An 18,880-nucleotide genomic window follows, 5' to 3' on the forward strand; every position below is an offset into this window, starting at 1 on the left:
CTCCCAATGTAGTGACAGGAGCGGCAAAAGGGACATGTGAAGGTGATGTCAAAGGAGGCGTTTTGGCTGTAGTAATGATCATGGAAGCTCTAGCTTTTGTTGTCGCTTATTTCTTTTTATATTCATATTGCTATAAGAGGCAATACTTGCGGAAGAAACATGCTAAAAATAATAATTCACTATATAACACCAGTCCATACAGTAATGGAAATGTTCCAAATGAATACACTCGGAAACCGAATGAGTTTAACACAATATCTGTTGAAGTAGAAGAAGAAGATTTTAATAGTGACAAAGATGATAAAAAAATGTTTCTTTCAAATGGAGATTGTAAACAGTCAAAAGAGGATATTTTAAACAAGCCTATACATGTTTCAGATAATGAAAAGTCACCCTTTAATGATGACGAAGAGTGGTACACATATAATAATGAAATGGATGGTGATCCATGTTTTAGTAATAATAGTGATAATCACTTACACTCGCCAGATTATTGTGACTATATGGTTGAAGTTTCAGGAGACGGGTGTGTGACACAAGTTTGACGACAGTGACGACAACCGTATGTATGTACAGAGAACTTGTTCACCTAAAACGTACATGTTATGTCCTTGATATTATTTATTAGCCATTAAACCCCTGTTGAGATTAAAGGAAACCTTATCTTTGGCAATGAGGGAAGTGCAAGAACTTAGCAATCTGGGTGATGAAATTATGATCTTATTGTTGTATTTTAATGCAATTGCTGTTTGGTGTGTCTCAAGTTTACTTAGTTGTTTGAAAAATCATTTCAGACAATAAATGCCATGAGCATCTAGTGCTTAACTAAACTTTAATAATCAGGCATAGTGAGCAATGATTTTTTACCTCTTTTTTTCTCCTAAGAAATAAACCTTTTTTCTGCAAGTGCAACATCAATATGTTTTGTCATAGAAGTTTTGTTAAATTCTGATATGTTTGGTGAAGTATTTGTGAGGAAGGCAATGGGTCTTGACGGCAAATAGATATATAGTTTTGGAACAATTAATGTTTATAGCTGGAACATTATCATAGTATGAATAATTTGTATGCTTTTGGTCCAAGATCAGCCCTCGTCCAACAACACAATAATCAAATGAAAAGTAAGACACAACCATTTGTAATCCTTTGTGTTATTATTGTTTGAATTTTTTTGTGACTTATGTAGAGAGTCTCAATAGAGCTGGGACACTTTTTGATAAGGTTGTTTCAGTTTGCATGGATTCGACACAAGTGATTTTTTTTTACAGATTAGTATGTTAAACAAAATGTAGCATATTTAATACATATTTTTCTAATACATTAACTTATTTTTAAAAATTTTCAGTCTCAATACTTATCTTACCTTCTGCAAGTAATTGGAAAATCAGTTTTATTAGACTATTCTAAATAAACTTGAGTTGCTTTTTTTCTTATTGTAATCAGCCATGTCTATTGTCTGTAGTAGTTATTTAAAAAAATAGATTAATTCAATGTATTTTAATATTCAGTACACATTTTTTATTATAAGCCACCCGGCTGTCGAAGGTTTAGGCCAAAAATTGAATAACTTGCTTAGCAATTTATACAGGCCTTTCATCAATTTGAACACTTTTAACGTCCTCCACCCTTAGCAACACGAGGCCTGACCCCCCAAACAGGGAAGCTTATAAAAAATGTGTATTTGATCTAACTCTGACAGCCTTTCAATTCTCGTAGGCACTCAAATACAAAATCGGCAGGCAATAACATTTTGCCTTAACATTTTTCTTTAATGACATCAAAGAAAGCTGTGATGAAAAGTTTCCAAACATTTCTATTGTAAAGAAACAAACTCGAAATCTGGCATGAGTTAAAGTTCTTTTGACTCACATTAAATGAACTAAATCTTATTTGACTTTTGATGTGCGTAACTGAATTATTAAACAAAGGTCCAATTTGAATTAAACTTTTGTGTAACTTTATTTATGTCATTGTCTTTGTAAATCTATGTGAGATCTGTGATCCCAAGGGTTTAAACGTCATATATATTTGTAAATTGATTATTTTTATGCTTTTTGTTTTCTAATGAAAATATAATTTTGTTATGTATTATTTTCTTAGTATAGCTTGTGTATTTAGTTGTTATTATAATAAAAATTTTGAAAAATTACTTTTTTTTGCTTGCCTTTGCGTTAGCAAATCATTGTTTTTTACCCTGAAAGTACCCTGTGTTATTACATTCCTCAAATATTTATTAAATTTCTTTTGAATAATACAAGCATCACTTCCGCATTTTTTTTTTTACCTTTGTAAAGAGGTTATGAAGCAAGTGCTACACTTTTGTGTAAGCACTTGCTTAAAAGCTTCCTTGAAAGTACACACCTAAAATCTTCAAACATTTTTAAGACGTTCTTACAAACGGCAAAAAACATGTACTCGTATACACACTACACAGAATTTGCAACCTGTGTTCTAAATATTTAGGCAGTTAAAGCTTTGTACTTGTGTGGTTTGTTTTAATACACAATCCAGCAATGTTGACTTACCTCTGTCAAAATTCACTATCCACACAATTATATGCTTTTTCAACAATACGAGGCTTAAGTAATTTGATCGCTATTGGGATAACTGAAAGCAAAAGGTCTTTTTGTCTTTGTGTTTTTTGTGTAATGTGCATTAAAACATAAACATTGACAGATTGGAAAATTTTGGCATTGCCAAACTATCAACAGTTTACAAATCCCTATAATAAATTTAGTTAGGAACTGATAATTGTGATGGCTTCCTTTGACAATTAAATATTTCGTTTTAGCCATTTAAATTTGTTTTGATACTTGTTTTTATATTGCAGGTATATAAAAAAATCTGTAATTAGAAGTGTTAAACCGTGACATAAAACACAAGACAGTGCAAGTAAGTTATAGTTTTTTCTTGCTTGTATTTTATTAATTTGTTATTTGGTTAAATTAAGGAAATACTGCTACAAAAATTCCTGTTGTTCAATCTGTCTAATATTTCTCATTGCAAGGTCTTTCTTTTGCCAAAATACCATGTATACAGGCTGGTGGCATAGTACATCGTTTTAAACCTTCACTAAATACTGTAGGAACTGTTGCTATGGAAATTTATCCTTTCTGCTCAACACTGATCATAAAAGCAGGATTTGAAGTGTTTAACAGCCAACAGTTTTGTTCTTATTCAATTAAGCGGATGCGAGCTTCCCGGCTTATTTTCCAGTTTTCTTAAGAACTTTTTGCAGCATAAATGGAAGCTTTAAATTGATTTGAGATAACCTCTACAGCATTCTTGTTATCATGAATGCACAGGAACTGTAAAGGTTATCCTGGGTAATTGCCAAGTAACCAAAAAAAGGAGATTGCAGCCAGGGCTTTCTGCTGTACGAACACCGAACAAATGATGATAAAAGATGTAAAGTAATATAGTATTTCGTTGTTTTTGTTGTGTGTTGTTTCTGTTTTGTATCCAAGACATTCTCAGAAATGCCATTGACTATTGTCCTCCACTGCAACAATAATTGGACATACAGTAGATATAAAAACAAACATCAAGTTCTTTTATAGCATGTCATTTACAGGGATGACAGAAAAGCTGAAAATATGTTTTGAGCGAAAACTGTTAATTTAAATTTGTTAAGTATTGGAAAAATGGAAAAACATAGTAAAAAGTATGTTGTGTTTTCTATAAAATATTTGAGTTTTCTATGCAAGAGTAGTGTGCTTTTCTTTCTTACAGAAAATCATTTTTGACCAGACATTTTCAGTAAATCCTAAACCCGTCCGGTATAGTAAACTAACTTCCCGACCGAGTTTTAAAATGCAGTTTTCACCGCCAAAAAGCATGAGACTTTTTATTTTTAAAAATAGTATCACTTTTGATTAAGAAATGCGTTTCAGAGTAATTATAACAAACTCTTCCCTTACCTTGCTATATATATAAATCACATGGTTTTATGCTTCTAGGAAGAGTTAAGTGAAGTCAGTGTTAATTCTATGTTTAGTAATCACTTCATAATATTTACGACACTGCTGTTACAATTGCAAATAAATATAGGTTGTATTACTTTTACTCTTTTACTCATGTATAATTTATTATTCTTTCTTTTTCTAAGTATTTAACAAATAAAACTCCTATCTCTATCTTTTTTATTCTTCCACGTGCATGTTAACGTGTGTGTTCTACTTTAGAAAGTAAATTAAAATTTCTTTAATGAAGTTAATTATGTATTCCATTCTTAGAAAAGCATAAACTTTATCATGATGTCATAACAAATGATAGGGTTCATAAAATGTTGTATTTTCCTTAGAATTGTTTTATTTTTTTTAATTGTAACCAAATTCTTAAACATGTCACATGTGCTGTTTTCTACCAAAGACATCATTATATTGCCTATTGTGTTTTTTCTTTGAATAAAAAATAAAAAAAATACAAATGTTATTAAACACAGAATGGCCCAACACCCCTAAAATACTTTTTAATGTGATCAATCTAACAGTTAAATCCTAACATTACCATTAAGAATATTGTGTCCCGTACATGTTTGATGAAATATTATGTGCAGTGCCAGCTTCTATAATGTTTAGGAATCTCCCTGTTGGATATTGTTGATATTAATTTAGAACTAACACAGTCTAGATCAAATTGTAAGAAGGTCATAAATGTACCACTTCCGTGCTTTCTTGGAGAGCGGATGTTAAGCTGAGAATGATTGTGATGATGAATTGGATGGTGTTAGATAGAAATTTACAATTAGGGGTGTTAGGTCCCAATTGGGGATTCTAACGAGAGTTTCTGGAGGATGACAAAAATGGTAATGCCCAAATGCTCTCCCAACACTAATTTTAACCAAATATTTCAAATCATTCAATTCCAATCATTTCATTGTTTGTGTTTTGAGCAATTAAAAATTGAAAATTTATAATGCAATAATTGAATTTTTAGCTCACTTTGTCAAGTAGGTTTTGAGAAACGAATACAGCAGCTAGATAACAGAAAAGTTCGCAATTCATTTGAAAAAAAAGCCTGATTGAAAAAGTCAACCAGTATTTTCAATGGGATAGTCTATCCAACAGACACAAAAATAAAAGCTGGCTAAACACCCTGTTATATGCTTGTCAGATTACTACATACTTGATGTTGTCCATTTTTTCCCTTCTAAAAAGAGGTTTTGTGCTTCCCTGCACCATCGTAAACAGTCATTTTAATGGTGATTAGTTGTTGATGTTTTTTAGTCCTACGTTCCTGGGTTTTCCCTAAATAATCTATGACTATGTAAAATATTCCTAAGGATTTCATCATAGTTTTTAAGAAGTTCTAAGAAAACATGGGAATTTTTTTTCTTTATCTTTTTATTTAAGCTTCAGATAGTGTCAGCGCCTTTTTATTTATTTTCTCGCACTTGCAAAGTTTCTATTTCCTCTTGTCATCATTAATGTTTGTTTTAATTCATTGTGATAATTAGCAGAAGAAAAAAATATGATTCAAATTATGTGTCTGATGTGATATTCCGTTGTGTTTATAATTACAACAAAAACCCTAAAAGATTATTGTTTGATGAGATTAAATGTATAATAAAGTGACGTGGTATTCGTGAGAAATTATGAAGAAATCTCTGCAGACGTCATAAGAGATGGAATGACGTGGTTTTGTGGTTGATATAGTAACGTCAATGTGAGTACTAATAGAAGTATTATCAATATTTGAGAAAAACATACTAGCCTTGTTTTTTCAGCTCTTTATTGAATTAATGATAAATTATTAAGTTCTTTGTTCAATTGATCGGTAAATTATTATGCGTAAAATGTATTCAGGTTTTTCTTTATATGGTGCTGCAGAAGAGTCGTTGAAATTCTTTTCTGTTGATAATGATGCAACACACGAACTAATCTGTAGTTATTATTATTTCGAAGATGATGTCTTGTGTAACGGAAACAAGACTTGTTGTATGTGGTTTTTAAAGAATTGGACAGTTTCGATGTATGAAAAGTGTCATTAATCCTTGCAACTCGTGGTATAAATAAAAGCAAATATCACTTTGTCATTAGTTGTATTTATTCAGAAGGAAAGGTCACAAAGATAGTTAGAAGAAATGACAACACTAAAGCTGCTTATATGTCTTAGCATTGTTAACTGTTGTATAACATTAGATGTTCAAAATCTACCTAATGTTGATTGCAACTCTTATGTAGATTTCGTAGCAACCGATCCAAAGTATCATCGCTACACACCTTATTACGTGAAACTAAATCGATGTAATGGTGTCAATGTTGGTGGCTGGAAGCCACACAATAAACGTTGCTTGCCAACAAAAGACGGAATCTCTAATATTTCTATACTTACAGTTGATTCGGGTAATCGTTTTAACTTTGTCACGCTGCAGAATCATACAGCTTGCAACGAAAGATGCATAATTGATAATTCTTCCTGTACTCAGTATCAAACGTTTCAACCAAATGACTGTGATTGTTTATGTAAATACAATAACCCACCTCAAACAAATCCATGTGTGCATCCTTTGACATGGGATCACACAAAATGCAACTGCGTATGTCCACATACGAGCTTAAAATGTGAAAAAGGGAAAGTGTTCACCAAAGACACCTGCGGTTGCACATGTAATATAAAAATCCGTATTCAATGTACAGAAAGAAAAATGTTGATTGATCAAAATTCATGCACATGTGTTGCTCCCAATGTGGTGACAGGAGCGGCAAAAGGGACATGTGAAGGTGATGTCAAAGGAGGCGTTTTGGCTGTAGTAATGATCATGGAAGCTCTAGCTTTTGTTGTCGCTTATTTCTTTTTATATTCATATTGCTACAAGAGGCAATACTTGCCCAGAAAACAGGCTAAAAATAGTAATTTACAGCATAATAACAGCCAATACAGAAATTTTGATGCGCCAAATAAAAACACTTGTAAATTAAGCGAGTTTAATTCGATATCTGTTGAAGTAAAAGAAGAAGATATAACTCGTAAAGAAAATGATAACGAAGGTTTGGTGCCTGATGATAAATACTCTTTCTGTGTTGAGGAGAACGTTAGTAACTGTGACGACAATCAGTCGCATCCCACAGGTTACAATGTTAGCATTGACGTGGAATAACATCCCTCATGTTATCTTGATTTTTTATTTTTTTTGTATATATGCTTTTTTTTAGAATGTACTGTTGTGTAATAAGCGATGTAATAAATGCTATTTATATATATAGATATTTCCTATTTAATATTTTTACTCAAAATTGTAACTAACTTAAAAATATTAAATAAATTGGACCTCTAATAATAATAAATGAAATTAAGTGTGAAAACTGTTTTTGTGTTTTTGAGACACACCTACATTGCATTGGATTATCCATTTAATTCGCCAAATGAACTTATCAGGTAAACAAAATTAGAGCAATGTGGAAGCTATATATCTTTAGTAATTAATTGTTCAATGTCTAAAGGTATGAAGGATGAAACTGTACAGAGGACACGCCCTAGTAAAGGTTTATGTAGGGGGAGTCAATAAATGCAAGAAGAGTCATGGTCATTATTAGTGAACCCTATTCAAACTATTCATCACCTAGTCTTATTCAAAATGCCCCACCCCTGTGACTTGTGAATTAATAATGATGTTTATTTCCAAATATACTTGGCAGGTGTTATGCCTATGGCAGCCTCTTTTTCATGTTTGGTGCATATAGTGCTGCGGTCATCAAAAATTCGAAAAATTCCGACGTTGTGTTCCTTGCAGTATGGACTTTTAGAAAAGCTTTAAATACATAAATTATGTCGATTTTTTTTTCAGACTGTAAGACTTGTTTTCAAGCTATAAGTAGCTATAGGAACCGCCAAAATTAGATTTATTAAGGAGCTCTGCGTCAAACCGGAATAAAAAAATAAAAATCTTCTCTTCTATAATATAAACTTTTAAAACTTTTAAAACGTTGCAAAACTAAATTATAAGTAAAAATGCACAAGACGGCATCTTCCATTATTGCGTGAATATTTTATGCCCTTATATCGTAATATTATATGCTTACAGTTAAACGGGTTTTATAAGAAAATAAGGATATAACCCGAATTGTATCCATTGTTATAGAAAACAAAGTAAAAATAAGTTTTTTATATTGCTTTGCAACAAAGTGCATTTTTAGTTATCTACTATTTTTTTCATAATTTCACGCCATTTAGGTTATAAATCAGCTACCGCAGTTTTACGAAAGTCCTGCAAATCAATCAGAAGTCAAGGCTAGAAAGCCTGGGTTTGAGCATTTTTGACCTCCCCCAACCTGAAGAGGTTTAGGAAATTAGGTGACAAATTGTTGAATAAAAAATAAGTATGTGCCCAAGTGAGAGATATGCATTTGAGGGCCTGCGTGACAAAATGTGAATGTAATACATGCAAGCATGGAAAATGAAGAAATAGAGAAAAAACAACAAGTCAAAACAAAACTATTAAATAAGGCTGGGTATTTTTTATCATGGGAGACCTGTGGTCCCAAATATTTTGAACAAACTTCAAGCTACTTATTTTAATTTTTCTAAAGGCGGAGCAGTTTTTTTTATTAACCTCAGCTCTGTTTAAACTACTTCTGAATCCAGCCTCTCTTCTTAATCGTGGTTTGTTCGCGAAAGTTATAAATTTGTTTTATATTTTATTTATGGTGTAATTTTATGAAGTTAGGAAAATGGTAGAAACTAATTATGACGATTTACTAGAAACGAAAGTAAGAAACATCTTTAGGATATTTTTAATTCAATTTGTAGATACATGCGTGGTGTATGATAGAATTTATTTTTACTTTATTTTTTACGTGTTCTTTAACTTTCTAAGGTTCTTGTCTGCAAGATATGATTTTGCTAAGCTTCAAAAATGTCAATTTAATTTCATACGCGTATTTAAAACTACGCTGGGAAACGTGAGTGTTTTTTAATTATGTTTTTAAAAATAATAATCAGTTGATTTGTCTTTATGAGAAGAAAAAAAGTTTGTTTGCAAACAACGTAACAAGCATTCATAAGATTAAGAAATATGAGGAGGTCAAGACATGATAATCCTGTTTTGATAATGACATCGTGTCTCTTTCTGTGGCAACCTCTGTGATGGAGGGTGATGATCAAAGAAATGATGACAGTTCATTAACAATATATAGTTAAAGAAGAGTGTTTCATCCACGTTTGTTGACATTTTATTATTTAAAAAATTTAGCTGTTAACAAGACTGTAGTAATATTATTCTTGAAGCTTTGATTTTTGTTTTGTAATAAGGATGGTTGGTGTGATGAGACAGGGAAGAGTTTAATTTATCTACTGTGGTGTACGAATATTTAATATTTTCGTGTGCTTATTTATTATTTGTAACGATTTTAATTGCCATAATTTTTTGTTCTGTTATATTATATTGTATTTCATTAATTTTTTTCTTCTTTTAAAATGTCTCCTGTCTCCCGTTTTCCTTTGTTAGATTTGAAATATTCTAGAATTGATTTGAATTTTCTAGCATCTTTGAAAATCGATGTAGGCACAACGAAAAACAATAACAAAGAAATATTGAAGTGGAGGTTAAAAACGTCGTCGGAAAAGAAACGGGTTGCATTTTAAAAATTAGACATTCATTTTGTAGCGAACTACACCGCTACCAAGATGCAAACTGGTTTTCACTTTGCTTATTTATCCTTTTTGAAAGTGTTAGATACACATTTCCCTTGTTATATTTGATGATTTGTTTTGTGTTGTCAAATCTGATTATTTTAATTGACTTCGTGCGGATTTACCAAGCTGGTAGTTTAATACATTTATATATATATATATGTGGCGGGTTTTATATTCTGTGTTTTCCTGTAGTTTATAAATAACGAAGGTTAATCCTGTCTTGTGTTTTGAATTAACAACTGCAATGTCGTTATAGTAATCATGTTTAGTCATGTGTGACTAATGACCACTATTGATTCTTATTGTGTGTAAAAGTGTGGTAGAGTTATTCTAAAAAAAGGAGACTGTGCTGTGTTGAGCTTGATTCAGCAGTTATTTTATTTTTCGATACATGTTTCATTTTGTTTATGTGAATATTCCCGGTAGAAATGGTTAAGATTTTCGAAAGAGGAACTTTCCCATTAAGCCGCAGCCAAAATTTTGTGTTGTTTATGTATGTCAAACTTAAAAAACTCAAGAGTCAAAAGCTGTCATAAATTGTTTTATGCTTGTTTGAGAAAATGTTTCTGTTGTTATCTTCATTCATGCATGCATTGGAGGGTTCAGACGTTTAGTATAAGTGGAAATTAGTGACTTTTTAAATCCCATTTTTGACAATTTTATTTACTTCAGAGATGGTGTAGTGGTAGCGCATTCGGCTTGTAATCATAAGGTTTTATGTTTCATTTGATGCCATCTACTGACCGCTAACCAGCTTGTGTGGCAGGCAAGCCAGTTAGAGCAATGCTGTACGTATATCTAGCGGTAATGTAACATAGTTACAGTCGAAGGGGAGGAAGAGCCAGCCATTAGGATGGAATCCCCAAGGACATTAAAACTTCCCCTTACTTACTCACTCACTTACTTCAGTGTAATCTGCATCACAACATGCGTTTCTTATTTCTGATGTCTGCCTGATAACTGTGAATTTTAAAAATTTGATCTATTTCCACTTAATTTTAACGCCTTACAGTGTTTGATATCCTGCACCCATAAATTTGTAATTTCATCTAGGATAGATTTAACATTGCTTTAACGTGCTCTAGTTTTTAGATTAGGATTTTTGACATGCCCTATCCTATAAAACAAGAATTGAAACAAGAATTTACGTATTTATTTAGGGATCATTATATTTAGCAGTTGTCTTGATTTCAGTATCATTGTGCTTTCACTCCTGTAATTTTCTCATTTTTGACGCTTCCCACTAACTGTTCTAAACAAGTTGTTGGCAAAGCTATTGGTTGTGTCAACCACAAACTGTTCCTGCAACAAACGAGTTGCATGTTACGTTGTTACTGTGTTACTGTTTTCATTGAGATTCAGTACATATTTTTTGTATATTCTGTTGTTGTTGTTTGTTTTTTTAAAAAAATATCCCGTAAGTGAGATTCAGTGAGTGAGATTTAGTAAGTGAGATTCAGTACATGTTTTGTTTGTCCCTAAATTCATAGTAGCCTTAAAATCTTTGAATCGTTATACTTGTAGGAAAGTATGGTTTGAATGCAAGTTTTATTTGTGTCCAATTTTGTTGCTTGTTTGCAATGACGTCTCTAATGAAACTGATGTTTTAGGTAGCTGACACTTCAATGAATTAACTCAAACAGTGTGAAATTAATTAAATCACATCTTTCTTATGTATTCTAAGAAAGAAAGAAAACCATGAGTCAGTTATTTTAGGGTGTAGTCAAAATCTCTCCTTTTTACTTTTAACCTAACCTTTTTTTTACATACCAAATCAATCATATTGTTAATAATTTATTAAAACTAGTCGTTAGCCCGTGGAAAAATCCACAGGTTCGCCCGTCCTTTTTATACCGCATTGCGTGCGTCTCGCTACCTGCGCAGCTAAGCTACCATTTTGCGTGACAGACAGACAGACGGACGGACGGACGGACAGACGTATACGGGCATTATAATATAGATAATAGTTCTTTATTTTTTATTAATAGCTGTAACTAACTGACTTTTTTATTGAGTATATTTTTATACATACACTTTCGAATGATTTTCACTCGTTTGTGTGAATATTTTCAGTTGAGTTTTAGTTTTCGTGTGTGCATTTTTAAGAATTTTACATGTTGGGCACGCCATAGTAAACATCTTGTACAGTAGTTAAAGTGTTTTTATTCACTGGTAATTATTTTTTAAATAAAAATGTCAGGAGAGTCAGGATTTCAAAAATAGAAAGTCGAACTCTGTGATTGATATTGGTTGATTGGTTGCTTGTTTATTTTTTTGACAGTTTTCGGATACCGTAATTCCTCAAATTAGCGCCGTGGCGCCAAATAAATTTTTATGATTTTATATGCCGCGCTTATTATAAGGCGGCGCTTATCTCAAAGTTTGAGATTTTTGGTTTTTGAAGGTTTAGGGTGTAAGTATTCAATTCGTTTTACGTTTTTATTTCTGAAATAAAAATCCATGGAATGAATCAGACCAGATCAGACATCAAGATCATCGTCGCTTTCGCCATCATGATTCTCATCGATCAAATGGAATGGCTCGCACTCATCTTCCACATCTGAATCAGAAATCTGTTCAAAGTGGTTATCTTGTGAATCCTCGTCGGAAATTTTTTGCAAAGCTTCCTTTAACCTGGCGTCTTCGTTCGGACAAGCGTTTTTAAAGCAATGAATCAATATGTCTTCGCTGCCATCGATCTCTAAGTTGAGGGCGTAAGTTTTGAAAGATTTAATAGTTAGTTGTTTTTGCAATTCGTTCCATGCTTTAATGTAGATGATTTTGTTGATAAGGAAAGAATAAAATTTAAATAATCAAGTGTGGCGTTAATTAGAGGGCGGCGCTTACTACGAACTTTAAACTTCAGGTGCGGCGCTTATTGGAGGGCAGCGCTAATAAGAGGGCGGCGCTTATTAAAGGAAATACGGTATTTACTCGTTGGTTTGTTTGTTTGTTTGTTTGTTTCTGTTTGTTTTTCTCTTGGTTTGTTTGTTTATTTTTTGTGATCTCTTCCTTTGTCTGTTTACTGTCACTTTAAACAGTTTGTCATGTGACTGTGTAACGTTGTTTTAATTCCTTTTAGAAATTAAATCATGCTCAAAGTGAAAAAAAACTTTAACGCCTCACCTTTGTTTAGTTTTGGAGCACTAGTGATTGTACTGAACGTTAGTCATGCTCAAAGCGTCGGTAGTGTTCACAACCTGCCCAATGTATACTGTAATACGTATCCTTATTACGTCCAAGTTGACGCCAACCATCAATTTGATCCACGCGTCGTCGACTTGTTTCGTTGTCATGGTAAAAACGATGCGATGCATAGACCCAACATAAAATGTGTTGCCAAGACGACATCAAAAGTCACTATTTCTGTTATGCGTTTAAGAGACGGTAATTGGCAGAATCATATACTGGTGAATCACACAAGTTGCCACGAAGTGTGCGCGTTGGATGCAACCTCTTGTAGCGACTATCAGACCTATGACAAGTCGGCCTGTCAATGTCGGTGTCACCAAAAATCGCCGCCAAGCGATTGCGTGTCGCCATTTACGTGGGATTCCTTATCTTGCGACTGTGTTTGTCCACACACTGAACATAATTACAAATGCGAGTCAAAAAAGGTCTTCAATAGAGACTACTGCGGCTGCATGTGTAAACCAAATCGACGTAGAAAATGTGAGCGGTTGGGTATGTATTTAGATGGAAACAGCTGTCTGTGCGTCAACAATTCGACTGGTCCAGTCAGTGGTGCAACAAAGAGTGACCAAGATTGTTTACATCAGAAAGCGAAGATCATAACAGCGCTTGTGCTGGTTTTTGAAGCGATCGCTATACTTGTCGCATTCTACTTGTACAATCGATACTACGAACTACTTCGTAAGTTTTGCGGCTGCCATCAGCGAGCAAGCATCAATTTCAATGATGGCAATCCAGAAACGAGGAAGGACGATGCGGAAACGCCCACCATATCCGTTAAACCAGAACTAAGTAACACTGCAGATGAAACCGATGCAGGAGAGTCCTCTCTCCACCAACGCCGCATCCCAACGGCTGATGAAGACAAGGGGTTATCCAGTAGGCCATTCTTGAATAGTGACTCTATGAAAAGAAGGAACAAATATCGTTACGAGATGGATAACATCGTTCTCTATCACGAGCACGAGAAATCGTTTCGCGCGAGTAAAGGAAAAAGTGGTTCCGTATGTTATACTGATGTTGAAGTAGATTCCGACGAAACGTTCTACGCATCTGACAGTGCGGCTTCTGTAACACGTGTATGACGCTGCTACTGTTGTTCATCATAGCACGATGACGTTACAGTTTGAAGGAAAGCAAATTTTATCGTCAAAAACCACAATTGTCAACCACGACTACATATAGTGATATGTATACGACTACTTGTAGTAACAACAGCTTATCGCAGACGCTAGACGTTTTTTTAAAGGATTTGACATGAATTATTAGTAGCAGGTCGTAACAGCGCACGACGGCGGCTGCATTTTCGGAGAGGATAAAGATTGGCTTAGATCAGTTTCACGTGACATGCGAAATTTTGTACTTTGTAAAAATAGTTATTTTGAAGATATATATTTTTCTTAACTATTCTCAATGTATGTTTTTGCAATCTGTCCAATATGTGTTTATTTGTTTTTCTTACAATATGTCAAGTGTTAAGTAGTGTGTGACGTTTGTTGACTTGCTAAAGGTTTCAATTTAAGATTTTTATACTTCCTGTTGACGTTGTGTTAGGAAGAATTTCAACACCCCAGTTTTAGGTGTTCGCGTTCTGCTTGTTTGATATGCGTTTTTTTATCAAAGACCCAATCGTGTGAATCCAAACAGTTTTTACGGAGAAGATATATCTCTAAAAATGTTAAATCATACGCCTGTACGCGTGAATTAAAGTTGTGTTACGGTTACACGAAATAATAAGTTCAATACATTTATTATTTACTTTGTGTCGACGTGGAATTTTTAGAGGGGGGGGGGGGGGGGTGGGGGGGGGTGGACCCATACATTTTTTTTACCCTTTTTTAAAATTCTTTCTTATAAACAAAATGATCAGTTTATGCTAATAAAGTTTTCAAAAATTTATTTATGGTCCAAAACAAGTTTTTTAACAGTGGTAGTATATGTGTGAAATGTCTGCATACGAAAAAAATTGAAATTCTTTATTTTAGACATAAAGACGACTCTCCTTGTGACGTACTGTTTGCGTGACGTAATGTTTTAATTCGCGTTTGAAACAATGAACACGCGCTTTCGTAGATCGCATATAAACATCACACCACAACAAGCAATTCAATTCATTCACGAAATAATTATTTGTTTAAAACTGAGGGGATTTAATGATGTTTGTTTTGTTTAGATTTTGTCGTTACCTTATTTTTAGCGACGGCAAATAGTCGTCGGGATTCAACGATGTATGTTTTGTCTAGATTTTGTCGTTACCTTATTTTTAGCGACGGCAAATAGTCGTCGGGATTTAACGATGTATGTTTTGTCTAGATTTTGTATTATTAACGACGGCAAATAGTCGTCGGGATTTAATGATGTATGTTTTGTCTAGATTTTGTCGTGAAAGAAGATGGAACTTACTGATCTTCTTGAAGTCATCTCAAGAGCAGATTTTGTTATTCCTCTTATGATGTCATGTGTGGTGGCATTCTTTTCGCTCATTTATATCGTAAAGACGGGAAACAGTCAACAGAACGAAGATCGTCTCGAGGTATATTTCTTAAGGGTCGATTTTTATTGTCGGTTATGTTATTTTTAAAAAAATTAAACTAATTTTCTTAAATTTTGTCATTTTTACCGAGTTAATCTGTGATAAGAGGAGTTAATCTGTGATAAGAGGAGTTAATCTGTGATAAGAAGAGTTAATCTGCGATAAGAAAAAATAAAAAGACTTTCAATTATGATTTTAGCCATTTTTTACCCGACATCGATGTGTCGTAAATTGTTAGCAGAAGTTATAAATGTAAAAGTGCAATACATCAGGTATACATCAGGTTTCTGGTAAAATATCTGACATTAACTCATAATGTGTTGTTTATTCTCACGAAACAGTTAAAACACGTTGGACCGATTGTCGTTAATCCCAAAATTCGAAGGAGTGTACAATGTGTAAAATGTAATTTGAATATGCTTAGGCTTATCTGCGTTTTTTATTATCGAGCAAGATCTACTCGGATCGACTTATGTATACACCGGAAAATTGGTATATGCATCCATTAATTCGAACATCGTTATTTGAATTATCCGCTTTTCGAAAATATTTCGTGGTCCTTTATAAAACTTTTCAAATTATCCGATCCTTCGCGTGTGGAAATTATCGGATGTGTTATGTAGTCGTTTCGTCGAAAACCAATTCATTGATCTATCTTTAATCGCTAATATTTAATTTTGTTGGTATGTACCAGGGAAAGGGGAGTGATAAAGTACTACAATCACCTACGATGGAGAGTAACATCCAGTCGGAGGCAGAAATGCAAGATCTTTTACTTGACGCGCAAGATGTGAATATGATGAAGAAAGTTGACGATCTGGACACAAAGGATCCATCTGCGGTGAAGCAGTATGTACAACAGCTGAGGACGCAGTCGTACAAAACCAACCTTTCCGACATCGAGAAACACAAAGAAGAAGAGTAAGATTCATGTTGACTAATTTTTTCTCTATATTTTGGTTTTCTTAAAAAAATGCGAGTATTCGAGTAAATTCGAGGAATTTTCGAGAGAGTTCGAGAAGTTCTCCATAAAAGATTCGATTCTCATTTGACGACATTTTTCGTTTCAGGGCGAAGCGGCAGCAGTTAGCGCAGATTTACGCTTTAATGAATCGAGAGAAAGAGAAATTTGGAGAAACTTCCATTGGTGACCTGCAAGATCAAATGACTTTATATGGTTGAGCAATCACGTCACAACCTGAGTGATTTTGAACAACTACCCCGTAAAATTTCTGTTGTTTGGAACTTTTTTCTTTTCATTGCACAGGAAATTTCGCACTTTTTATTAGTCACGTAAAAATCTCTCTAAATCTAAACGGGCCGAATATGCATGCATTAAGGAATTGTCTTTTCGTTTTCCTGAAAGATTTTTTATTTTGTAGTGAAATGAAGATGTGAAACAAGAATTAAAAAATGATTTTCCAATTCGAAAGGAAGACAGATTTTTTTTTAATAGGCTTTTTTCCAGGTTATTTATTAACTTCTTAACTACTCAAAAATTTGTTATATGTATATATATATATAAAAATATGTTGTAGAAAATTAATTTTTAAAATTATTTAAGTGTTATAAATGACAACTTATACAAGTTAAATTTCCTTTAAAACGTTTGATTATTTGGTGTGTTTTATTGACGAAAAACAAAAATCAAAAAGTGTCCAAATTGACGTACATTAAAAAAAGGTGTAGTGAAAAAAAAACTGGGGTACCCTATATCCTGTGTCTTTTTAGGTTTACTCATGTTAAATTTACAGACCAGATGGCACAAGTTTCGAAACTTTTTGTGGAAGTTTTTCTGACCAATTTCCATTTAGGAACAAAAATGAATTTGCAACTTTATAATACCCGTATACGTCTGGCTGTCTGTCTGTCACGCAAAATGGTAGCTTAGCTGCGCAATAACGAGAAGCAGGCAATGCGATTTAAATAGGGCAGGCGAACCCGTGGATTTTCCACGGGCTAACGACTAGTTTCGTTAATTATTGTTGTTGTTGTTTAAATTTTTATTTTTGTTCAGATACGAATTTGATGATAAAAATCTTTGAAATGAATAATGAAAGTTGTGTCTAGTTCAACTAATTTTTTTTCGCGGGTTATGTAGTGCACGGAATTCAAAATGGCGGCAAGTACTCGATGTATGTTTTTTTTGTTATATAGCTGACTCTTTCCCTCCTTTTCTTGCAATGTCCTTTGCAAAAATTATGTAATTTATGTACAGGAGAAATACTAGAATCACTTTCTTTAAAGAAAAACAACAAAACGATGGGTTGCAAAACTCATCGACATTATAACCAAAGATCGTGTTGTTGACAGTGCAGTGCACTACTCTTCTTCATCAGTGCGCAACATCAGTGCTGCTTTGTAATGACCCGCTGTTCTTCGCCTTGTGTACTGTCCCTCGTTTACATTATGAAGGTAGACCCTCATAAATTCATACTCCTGCTCATCCATCCCATCTTCTCTATACTTTACCGCAACTCGTACACGTAAGCGAAAATCAAGCTTCAGGTGAGGTCAGGTTGATCTTTGGAGTAGTATCCAGACCATGACCGCACACGTCTGTGAACCTTTTTTTATCATATTTCACAGGAAAGCCTTTAAGTAATTTTGATAGACAATTCCCCATCTTTTTCTTCATCTACTTCCTTTGGGTCTTGATTCCTCAAACTGAGTATGGTGAATGAGCGTATAGGCAGCAACCAGCAGAGGCGCCAGGAATTTACCGACTGCGCAGCACACAAGTATTCCTAGATCTCTCATAGAGTCTCTGATGATCGTGTGTTTCTCGATATCTTGTATCAAAGCTTCCGCGCTATCCAATTAAACAACACTTCCTACGGCATTTGCATACATAGAGTTGGCATGTAAAAGGAGAGCTTGAGCCATCAGATCCCGTTGAATAAACTCTGCATACGTTTTTTTATCGCTTTCCTTTGTACATTTTATTGGCAAGAGGAGTCCTTTGCCTTTTAGCAAGGCCTCCTATTTAGCAAGACCGTGACTTTAGTGGAGTGTCTACCACCTCAAAATTTTTACGAGTGAAGACATCTTTCTTATAACATTCCGGTAGCGTAGAAAGCAGAGGAAGAGCAATGCGTGACGTAGAGTTATGAAAATGCTTAGGCATACTTCCATGTTTGTTTCAGAAACACACTCCTTAACTCTCTTAACTTTCCTCCTTAACTTTCCCCTGTGTTTAGGCTTCCTTTCATCGTTGTTTTATATATCTCCCAGTTCATAGCATTTTGCTTCGACATACCTTTGCACAAGAATTTAGTGCCATCTTCCACGAAGCAATATTTCACTGTCAGAAGAATCATTCGATACCCTCTAAATTCCGGTTTAAACAGACCTCTTGTTCCTTGCGAATACTGCCTGTCACGAGCCAGTTCTGTGTGTCTGTGCGTACTCTTCAATCTGCTCAGGACGTACGACATCTCGCAGCTCTTTCGTAGATATTGCGAAATAAGCACTATCTGTATCCATAAACACATACTCAAAGTTTTAACGATCTACATA

The 18,880-nt window shown here is 33.9% G+C and overlaps 3 protein-coding genes across 7 annotated transcripts; all 3 read left to right on the forward strand.

Moving 5' to 3' along the window:
* The first annotated feature begins 2,824 nt into the window (after positions 1–2,824).
* Positions 2,825–17,430, forward strand: LOC130649526 (matrix-remodeling-associated protein 7-like). Of its 4 annotated transcripts, none has more exons than XM_057455816.1 (4): positions 2,825–2,892; positions 15,203–15,361; positions 16,056–16,282; positions 16,432–17,430. In XM_057455816.1, exons 2-4 carry the CDS (start codon positions 15,221–15,223, stop codon positions 16,541–16,543), a joined length of 480 nt encoding a protein of 159 aa, XP_057311799.1. In that variant the 5' UTR covers positions 2,825–2,892; positions 15,203–15,220; the 3' UTR covers positions 16,544–17,430. The 4 variants fall into 4 exon arrangements, with proteins under 4 accessions (XP_057311799.1, XP_057311800.1, XP_057311801.1 ...); XM_057455817.1 differs by lacking the exon at positions 2,825–2,892 and adding an exon at positions 14,775–15,056; XM_057455818.1 differs by lacking the exon at positions 2,825–2,892 and adding an exon at positions 14,968–14,986.
* Positions 3,872–7,307, forward strand: LOC130649525 (uncharacterized). Of its 2 annotated transcripts, none has more exons than XM_057455814.1 (2): positions 3,872–5,667; positions 5,808–7,307. In XM_057455814.1, the coding sequence occupies exon 2, from the start codon at positions 6,086–6,088 to the stop codon at positions 7,100–7,102; it is 1,017 nt and encodes a 338-aa protein (XP_057311797.1). In that variant the 5' UTR covers positions 3,872–5,667; positions 5,808–6,085; the 3' UTR covers positions 7,103–7,307. The 2 variants fall into 2 exon arrangements, with proteins under 2 accessions (XP_057311797.1, XP_057311796.1); XM_057455813.1 differs by having other exon boundaries at positions 5,832–7,307.
* On the forward strand, positions 7,465–14,242 carry LOC130649524 (uncharacterized). The gene is made up of 2 exons (XM_057455812.1): positions 7,465–12,350; positions 12,719–14,242. The coding sequence occupies exon 2, from the start codon at positions 12,729–12,731 to the stop codon at positions 13,911–13,913; it is 1,185 nt and encodes a 394-aa protein (XP_057311795.1). The 5' UTR covers positions 7,465–12,350; positions 12,719–12,728; the 3' UTR covers positions 13,914–14,242.
* Positions 17,431–18,880: the final 1,450 nt, after the last annotated feature.

The sequence above is a fragment of the Hydractinia symbiolongicarpus genome, chromosome 7 (assembly GCF_029227915.1).
Source record: "Hydractinia symbiolongicarpus strain clone_291-10 chromosome 7, HSymV2.1, whole genome shotgun sequence".
In the NCBI taxonomy this organism is placed as follows: Eukaryota; Metazoa; Cnidaria; class Hydrozoa; order Anthoathecata; family Hydractiniidae; genus Hydractinia; species Hydractinia symbiolongicarpus.